We start from the raw sequence: 9,533 nt of genomic DNA, 5'->3' as shown, positions 1-9,533 counted from the left end.
CTGCTCAGAGCCATCCCCCTTGAAAGGAGCAAACAGGCCTCACCACTGGCTGTACAGTGGGGTTCCCTCCTCTCTAGGGAACTACCCTGGTGTGGGTTTGTGCCAGGGGAGAATTGTCCTCTTTGCACCTTCAGGTGTGTGTTGTGTGCTACCAAGAATCCACCTGCAAATCCCACACAAAGTGAACCAGTGTCTGTGCTCTGTCCTAAGCTCCTCTTACCCATTTGATAATAATGGGATAAAAATCTTCCTTAGGGGGACAGGGACAACAACACCCATGGAGGGGATGGGCTCCCCTAGAAGCAGGGAGGGTCTGCTGTTTTGCTTAATTAGGGAGCAGGCAGTTGTCTTGTTTGCCAAGGGTATATCTGGGCTCAGAAACCCAGCAGCATAGACTTGTGCACAAAAACAGGAAGAAACTGCAGCTTTACTGAGACTGAGAAGGATAACATCAAAAGGCAGAAGTTGCGATCCTCCATCCCTCTCTGTTCCGATGTTCCCTCCATGCACAGGCCATATGCTCTGCATCCCACGCTCTGGCATCGGATTTGATGTCTCTTTATAGCTAGAGGGTGTCTTGACCAGCTTTCCAGTGTGGTCAGAAACCTGATGTTGCACTGGATTAACCCTGGAGTCAAACCATTTACTCAGGTTCCTAAGGAACACAAAGCTGGCAATTCCCTGGGGCATTTTAAGGATACTCATGCTGTGTCCTGGTGTACCTTTTGTTTTAACAGTGTGAGACTGGCCAAAAGGCAGCCCACAGAGAGACATTATAGCCCAAGGAAAAGTGCATTAGACTGAAACTCAGGGGATGTGATGCAAAGATATAGGAAATCTACCCACATGTTGCCTAGGAAATTCACTTTATGAACTTTCCATGCCCTTTACTTGGTTCTGTCCGATGTGTGCAGAAATTGAGACTGGAACCCCAGCCTCCTGACAGTAAGGACCAGAACCTGTGACGGTTTTACAGAAGAATAAGCGTTGTCTGCGACTTCAGGGCCGTTTCCTCCCGCACCGCTGAGGTATAAAGGAATCTGCCGTTCCCAGGAGCAGAGAGGCGGCAGGGATGCTGGAGCCAGCTCTTTCAAACCTGCCGAGGCAGGAGGGACCCGCGGACAAAGGCGGCCACCCCAGAGGGAGCAGGGCAGAGAGCCGCGGCTGACAAAGCCCTTGGCGGGGGCGGCAGCAGCGGAGATGCTCCGGGAGATCCCGCTCCGCTCGCATCCCAAGGCGGCCGCCCGCGGCTCGGGTCCCTCCCCGCGCCTGGGCAGAGCGGGACCGGGGCCATTTCGGCGCCGCTTCCCCGGGCCGCCCGGCAGGCGCGTTTTCCTGCCTGTCCAACCCCACCCTTTCCCGGGATGGTGCTCTCTCTGGTACCTTTTCTTCAAGAAAAACCGAGGAAACCCATCTGAAAAAAAAAAAAAAAAAAAAAAAAGAAAAATGAAAAAAGAAAGAAAAAAAGGCAAAAAGCGGGGTGGAAGCCCCGGGGGGGCAGCGGCGAGGCAGCGCGGCCGCGGCGGGCAGGGCACGGCAGGGCACGGCGGGGCGGGCGGAGGGCGGGCGGAGGGAGGGAGCGAGGGAGCGGCCCCGTCCCTTTGTACCTGCCGTTCGAAGGCGCCAGGCGGGCCCGCATTGGCTGCGGCGGCCGCGGCTCCGTAACCCGAGCCGGGGCGGGCGCGGCGCACCGGGCCCGGCCAGCGCCCAGCCCGGCAGCCAAGGGGCGGCTCGGCTCGGCTCGGCACGGCTCCGCCGCCAGCAGCCGCCTCTCCCTGCGCGCCGCTGGGCTCGCCGGGGCAGGGCCGCGCCGCCCTGCCCGGCAGGAGGTGGGACCAAGCCGCGGCGCTGCCGCCCCCTCCTCCCTCGCTCGTTCCCTCCCTCCCGAGGGCTGAGCCATTCCGGGAAGGCGCCGGCTCCCCCACCGCTCCTCGGCAGCGCCGCACCGGCATCGGCCGCCACCGCGCCGGGCTCGGCCCCACGTCGCCCCGGGGCTGCGGAGGCTCAGCGGCGGAGCGCGGCGGGCAGCGGTGCGCGGTGCCCCGGCGGGCGGCGGCGGGCGGCGGGCGGGCGGGAGGACAAGTGGACGGAGCGCCCGGGAACGGGGGGGCGGCCGCCGCGTAGTTGTTTTGCCCGGGGTAAGTTGGCCGATCCCTGCGGAGGCTTCGCTCGGAGAGTGCAGCGCTTGGCTCCCGGCTCCCTGTCGCCCCCAGCCTCCGGGGCAGAGGGGGCGCCTTTTTTTATTTCATTCCCCCACCCCCCCTCTTTGGTTTGTGTTTTCATTATTATTATTATTATTATTATTATTATTATTATTATTATTATTATTATTATTATTATTATTATTATTATTATTATGGGGTCTATGGGAGAGCAGAATTTCCAGTCCGGCGTTGCTCTTCTTCCTTGTCCAACGCTCAACGGAGAACTATAATATTTCTTCCCCGAGATGCTGTAGTGATTTTTAGTTGTAGGAAATCAGGCGAACAAAACCATCCGAATAACCCGAACCATTTGTTATCCTGTGAGAGCAAACGCAGCCTAGGCAGAGATGATGGCAAAAAATTCCATGGAAGGGTCTAAAGAAGACCTGAGCAAAATTACAGAAGAGGAGATGCTGAGATGGAGCAAGGAAGAGCTGGTGAAAAGACTGAGGAAAGTGGAGAATGAAAAGATGAACTTAATGGTGGAACACGGCAACTTGATGAAAGACGTGAACCGGCGGCTGCAGCTCCACCTGCACGAGATCCGCGGGCTGAAGGAGGTGAACCAGAAGTTGCAGGACGACAACCAGGAGCTGCGGGAGCTCTGCTGCTTCTTGGACGACGACCGGCAAAAAGGCAAGAAGCTGTCAAGGGAATGGCAGCGCTTCGGGAGGCACACGGCCAGCGTGATGTGGAAGGAGGTGGGCATGTACCAGCAGAAGCTGAAGGACCTGGAGGCGAGGCAGGAGACCCTCCTGCGGGAGAACGTGGAGCTGAAGGAGATGGTGCTGATGCTGGACGAGGAGCGGAGCGGGGCCGGCTCGCGGAGCTCCATCGACAGCCAGGCCAGCCTGACCAACCTGAACGGCGGCTCGGCCACCAGGGACGTGGGGGACGGGAGCAGCACCTCCAGCACGGGCAGCGCGGGCAGCCCCGACCACCATCACCACCACCTTCACCACCACAAGGCCGGCGACAGCAAGGCCGGGGCCATGCGGAGGTCTATGGATGACCTGTCCGCGCCCCTTCACCACCGGAGCATCCCGAACGGCCTCAATGGTGAGCGAGCCCCTGCCCTCCCTGCCCTGCCCTCCCTGCCCCGCTGGCCCCGCGCCGCCACCCCCGGCCTGCCCGCTCCCCCGTGCGGTGGGCGAGCGACTCCGGGAAGGGGGTCCTGGCCATTCCCAATCCCGTCCATCCTTGTGACCTCTTTGGCACAGCAGCCCCGGGAGCCGGGGAGGGGCACCTGTGTGCGAAGTGTGTGTTATCAGCGCGTTAACTGTGTTATCGATGTCCTGGGCTGAGGGTTGGAGCCTCTTTTATCTCCAGCAGGGTTGGTGTTTGGTTTTGTTTGTTTTGGGTTTCTATTTTGACAAAAATCAGCCTGAGTTTTCAGGGTTAAATAAACACTGATTGTGTTCCCACTCTTCCTCCTCTTTCTCTCCCCCTTTAAATATTTTGGTTTATGTTTAGCTTGTTTGTGTGGTAGTTTGATAAGATTGATAAAGATGGGATGAGATTTTGGAGGCATCTGATGAAAGTTCAGGTTTGTCCCACAGAGCATCACCTGTTAGCTCCACAGGCTCTCAGAGCAGGCTAGCTGTGGAGTCCTCAGCAGTTTTGGAGAGGGGCAGCTCGGCTTTCCCCTGTCTCCACTTCAGAAAGAGGAGTTTTGTTTGTAGAGAAGAGATTGCTCTCGAAGGGACGCTGTACTCACGATTTTGTTCAGGCTAGTCATTGAAGTTAAAAACAAACTCCACAATGAAATCGTGCCAAGCCTCCTCTGGCAGCTCATATCCAAGCAAAGTTTCTCCTGTTGTCTAATAGTGATCAGGCATTAACATAATATTGAAATATCTTTAAAATGGAGATTTTAAAAAAAATCTTTTAAAACTAGCAAGATCAAATACATGATTTTTAGAATGTGTGGTCAAGAGGATTCAGTAGGAATCAAACCAGGCAGCAATCTAAAAACTTCTTATATATAAGACTACTTTTAATGTTCTTAATCCTCTTTTCTCACGAGAGAGGGCTATTTTCTTTGTGGGGTGTCCTTTTCCCACCTCTAAGCACACAGAGGGGGATGGAGCCCCAGAGGTTGGCTCTGATTGATGTCAGCAGTGGATGTGCTTACCAGATAACCATGCTTTCAGCTCCCAGAGCTTTTGGTGTTCTTTTTTTATTTCTGGTGATTTGTGGCAAGTCTTTATGTCCCAAGAGACCTGAGGGCATAGAGGATTAATCAACTTGTTTCACAAGTGTTCATCCATGAATGTGCTGTTTGCAGTCCTGCTGCCTCAGTGTGTCAGCTCATGGCTGGAGGTGTTCTGGCCACCTTGCCCAGTAGTCAAGGATTGCTGGTTTCAAGGGTGATCCAGTCACCAGATGGTACAGCAAACATCTTTAAGTGTTTGGTGTGGAATTTTTTAATCTCTCTCTCGTAGAGCTGTGTAAATCAGAAGTATCTGCTTTGTAAATCTGCAGATAGCTTCTGCTCTTGACGTGACTTGACTTTATTTTCATAAAGCATTGCTCTCCACAGAGGCTTGAAGAGCACATGACAGGTATTGAATGTGCTGTCACTGTTATGGAACAGGAGGGTTTCACAGCTCTGGTTTGGGAACCTTAGACCGTGTCCCTTTTAGGTGTTGGTAGCTGAACGGGACAAAGCCAGTTGAATTCATCTGTTAACTCAGGGCTCTTGAGTACACAAAACATAACCAATACCTTAGAGCTGTCCCTTCAGTCCGGGGTGACGGCACAGTGGGATGCTTCACCTGGCATTCAAAGTCGCCCCTGTCAGCACAAAGAGTGAAACCTCTGCTTTCAGAGCTCGGTCCTCATTGCACTGTGTGTGGGAATGTGCCCAGCAGCATCTTTTGGAGGGGGCTGAGAGCCGAGTTTCATGTCCTACCGTAGGCCAAGGGTAGGAAAGGGAGGATGACCATCTGCACACACACAGTGCTTCCATGCCTGCCTCTGCACACCCCTTCTCATTTCCTCTGTGGGAAGGATGGGTATGGGCTCGAGCATTTCACTAAAACCTTTAGGTTTTGGTGACTTCTGGTTGTGGGATGCGTGTGGAAGGTGGTCTCTGTGGGAAGCATTGAAGCTCTTTCCTGTGGACCAGTGCGGCTTCATTTCTGAGGGTGCAGCGGAGATGATCGGCACTTTTAAAGCTAATAATCCTTGTAAAGATGTAGACAAGCCTGATCTCTCCACTTAGGTAGTGAAGCTGTAAAATGACTTGAATAGTTGTCATTCTCAGATAGCATCGGTATTCAGCAAGGCCATTTCCCTGGCTGGGCCTTTGGAAATGCCTCTCAATACATATGCAAATGCAGGGCTTATCAGGCCCCTTTTTTTGACTGACAGCAAGAAGTCTGGGAGGGGGTGTTTGCCTGGGTCCGAGCAACAATTCTGTTAAGCCTGTGAGGGCGTAGAGGAGCAGGGCAGGAGCAGGTGAACATGAAAAACCACTCCAGTGAGTCAGGTGGGCGGTGGAGCTGTCACCGTGCAGCCCCGCAGTGGGCAGCCTGCCGTGTCTCCTGTCCCAGCTCCTGTCTCCTGCTCCTGTCCCTGCCTCCCTGTGTGCAGCCGAGGTCTCAGCCCTTTTGTGCTGTCCTCTTGGTGCGCTTTATTTTCCTCAGGTATAAGACAGAAGGAAGGCAGAGGAAAGAGAGTGCGTGGCCTTGCATTTTTGGGTTGTAAGCTTGAGTCTGGTTTGCTGTTGTCTGATGTTTTTAAAGCACTGGAGAACTAAGCAGAGGGTGAACCAGGGACTGCCCGGCCAGCTCAGCTGATACTGAAATGTACAGCCCTGTGTACTTTCTTAGGGAGAGGAGGTGGCTGAAAGGGATGCAGTGCAGAATTTAGTATCTCTGGTAAGAACTCAGCAGAAGCTTTGGACAACTGGTGGGAACAAGGTTGCTACTTCTGAGCTGCTTGCTGGAGTATTTTTGCTTATGGAAAAGCTGGAAAATCCTGAAATTGGGAACTGGAAAATGCAGAACTCTACTGCCCCTGCTAATGGTATCCATTGAGCTTCACTTGTTAAGTGCTTTTCTAAAGGTGTCAGGAGTATCGTGGCTGTTAAAACACTTACAGGAAGGTAGATTTTTAGTAGAATCTTAGTGAGCAAATGTGGGTTAAATGTTTCTCATTTTCTGTTCAGCGATCCTTGGAAGTGAGTTGTTGAACCAGGCTTGATTTATTGGCCCCAGTGACCCACCCCAGTGTGAGGTGATGAACTCTAGATTTGTAAGGTGAATTCAGAATAAATGGTGTAAGTGCAAAAAACACCCCCAACCCAACTGGTGGTCCACCTTTGCTTCACTTTTCTGAAGTCTATTTACTTCTGCAAGTTGTCTTTCAGAAGCTGATGATTAATTATTCGCTCATGGAAGATAAGATAATAATTATAACATAGTGTGAGAATGGCTAATATTAGAAGACATGTAATCCTGCTTGTTGGAAAAGTGAGAGGTATGGTTAATCTCTGTGTGCACAGGGACCTGGGCTGTGGGACAGGGGCACCCCCAAACTGTGTGATGGAAACAGTTGTCTCTGTAAGGATATGTCACAGTTCTAAACCTACCCAGATCTAGGGCAGAAATTGAGGCGCAGTCACTCTGTGTACTTGTGAGTGCTTTGGCTTTCCTTTTTATGCATGGTGTGGATCTGTGTGTGCACACACAATCCTTCTGCCCATCCAGCTTTAGACAGCTCTGTTGAAGCAGCTGCTTGGAATTGGGTTTGAAAAAGAGAATTAAAAAAAAAAAAAGGTCAGGCACATTTTGTGATATTGATATTAACATGCCCTGGGGGAAGAAAAACCCCTCAGGTTTATTCCCACAGGATGTACTCCTGGACTGTGAGGTATGTGGGAGCATTGGGAGGAGTGACTCAGAGTTCCCTGAGGCCAGGGCAAGGGCTTCCACCGGTTTTAGCCTTATCTAGATCTCACTGGGACAACTGTTCATCCATCTTCCAGCCTGGAGGCATACAGACTCAACTAGCAATGTGCCAGGGACAAAATCCTGTGCATGCAGGGAAAGCATTCAGGCTTTAGTTTTATTTCACACCCATCAAGTGAAGTTGTCCTTAGAACTTCACCTTCCACTGAAACTGTTTGCTCTAGTGTTTCCCAAATGGACTGTTTCCCAAAATGGACTGGGTGGTTTCCAGTGTCTCTGACTTTATTCCAGTTGGGTGAAGTGTTAATTTTGATGTTTTGTTTTTGTAAATTATTGAAAACATCAACAATTGAAAAGTGGTCAGGGAGGCCCTGTGGGTATATCCTGTTGTAGCAGATATATTAATCTATGGCCTCTTGTTGCTGTCTTCTCCATGAAAGAAGAATGCTCTCTCTGGGTGAGGGGGTGGGAAGATCTCGAGTTGTATTGATTCCCACTTGTAGATGTCCACATATTTACCTAGAGGGTACAATATATTGCAGTTAAAATGGTGGCAGAGAGAAATGGCTGTTCTCTGTGGGTTGGTATTGATTGGTAATGCAGCTGCCCTTCTTTGCACACCCTTAAGGCCAAAAGACTTTGTTTTATTAGTGTATTAATAATCAATATACTTATTATTTACAATGGCATATTAATGAGGCCTTTGAGACGAGAATATGCAGGGGCAGAAGCGAAAGATGAGATTCATCCCATTTAATTTGAGATATCTCCAATATAGGCTTTAACATCTGCATTCCCTTGGACATCCTTTATTGGCCACATGGAGAGAGGCACTTTGGTGTGATGATTTATGTGAACTGTGTCTGCATCAAAGAGAGCAGAATTGTGTGCTGGTTGTGCTCTTTCCCTCTGCTGATGCCTGGTCAGCTCATTCAAATGCAGCCATCTAAAGCCAGATGAGATTAGCCCTGTTCCAGGTCTTGTGGTGACCATTGTCCACTTTTGCAGTGCTCCTGTCCTAGCTCTGGTGAAAGAGAGGAAATTGCCTTTCTCAGCAGCATTCAGATACCACCCCCTCACAGTCCCTCACTGGTCAGAGAAAGTCCTGCTCTCTGTGCTGGAGACCTCTCAGAGCTCAGTGGCTCCTGCCAAGCTTAAGCACAGGTTTGGTTACTTGACCAATTATTTTCTTTCTTATATCAAGAGCACTTTTCATCCTATGAAAATGGTTTTAATGTTGTTTTTTTAATACTGCCGTTTTTAACGTGTTGGTATTTTTGGTGCTGTAGGCTGTTACAGACAGACTTCTTGTGATTAAGACAGGAAATCAGCTCTGGGGTGGTACACTAGATAGGGGTAAGACCTCTGGAGAAACACCTGTTTCCATCTCTGCTGTAAGTTCAATGGGCTCTGCTATTTGGCTTATCAGTGCTGAGGTCTCAGATATGAAGGGTACAGCTTGAGTTTCTTGTAGCCAGTAGTCACTGGCCACTCATTCAAAGGACTTCCACGGAGTGCTTCATTTGAGGCATCTTTGCCCTTGTCCACTCCTGCCTTCTTGCTGGGGCACTGCCTGTGTGGCAGCCTGCTTGGCTCCCAAACCTCAGGGTAGCTGGTGTCCCTGAAAACAAGGCTCAGGATGCTTAAATTAAAATTGGGCCATATCTGGAAATATATTCTCCATGGTAATGTGTTCTAATTTTGTTTTCCTCTTGCGTATTATATAGAGATATCTTATTCTCAGCTGTCCTGTTGAAGGAAAAAACCTTGTATTGATTAAAAGACAATTTTCTATGGGCCTTTGATGGAATTATCCACTTACTCTCATTGAAAGCAGTCAGAATAAGGGAAGTAGCCTGTGCTGGTTACATGTAAATGATTTGGTACTCTGGAGACATTTCATCAAATAAAGCTGAGGATTGAATTAAATGGTGATCTAATGAAGTGGCAGGCATGGGAACCCAAAATGCAGCCCTGGCAGGTGTTACACCTGATGTGTGTGTGGAGAGGAGAGGCACGAATACCAACACTGACAAAAGCATTGCATCTGAAAGCTGAAGGGTTAATACTCTGTGGGGACAAGGGTGCCTGCATCCATGCAGCCTTGGGGATGCTGGGGGCCTGCCCTGGGAGGCATTGGGCTTTTTATCTGCCCCACAGCATGGCTGTGGCCTTGCTTGCATCTCACACAGACATTTCCATGGCAGGGTCTGCTGACATTGTCCCTCCAGACTGCCCTTGCAGCATCCTTCTGTACTGGGCTGTCCTTTGGAGATGCTCTGGAAACAGAAAAGTGTTCAACAGCTGATGGTAGGTGAGATGGGGTGAGGTGCTTAAACTGGCAAAAACATCTGGTATACATCAGGTGTGGAGTGAGGCTAATGAGAAACATCTAAGCCCATTTAAAATTCAG

At 50.6% G+C, this 9,533-nt stretch overlaps 1 protein-coding gene across 1 annotated transcript in view; it reads left to right on the top strand.

Moving 5' to 3' along the window:
* Window positions 1-2,364: 2,364 nt before the first annotated feature.
* CCDC85C (coiled-coil domain containing 85C) overlaps window positions 2,365-9,533 on the top strand; it is a 107,551-nt gene continuing 100,382 nt past the window's right edge. The window contains exon 1 of the mRNA XM_066552915.1: window positions 2,365-3,263. Within this exon, the coding sequence (XP_066409012.1) occupies window positions 2,552-3,263 (712 nt within the window). The 5' untranslated portion in view covers window positions 2,365-2,551. The remainder of the gene's footprint in view (window positions 3,264-9,533) is intronic.

This window comes from Molothrus aeneus, chromosome 6 (assembly GCF_037042795.1).
Source record: "Molothrus aeneus isolate 106 chromosome 6, BPBGC_Maene_1.0, whole genome shotgun sequence".
Classification (NCBI taxonomy): domain Eukaryota; kingdom Metazoa; phylum Chordata; class Aves; order Passeriformes; family Icteridae; genus Molothrus; species Molothrus aeneus.
The sequence above is the reverse complement of the archived record's forward strand: the minus strand, read 5'-3'. Positions and strand labels throughout refer to the sequence as shown.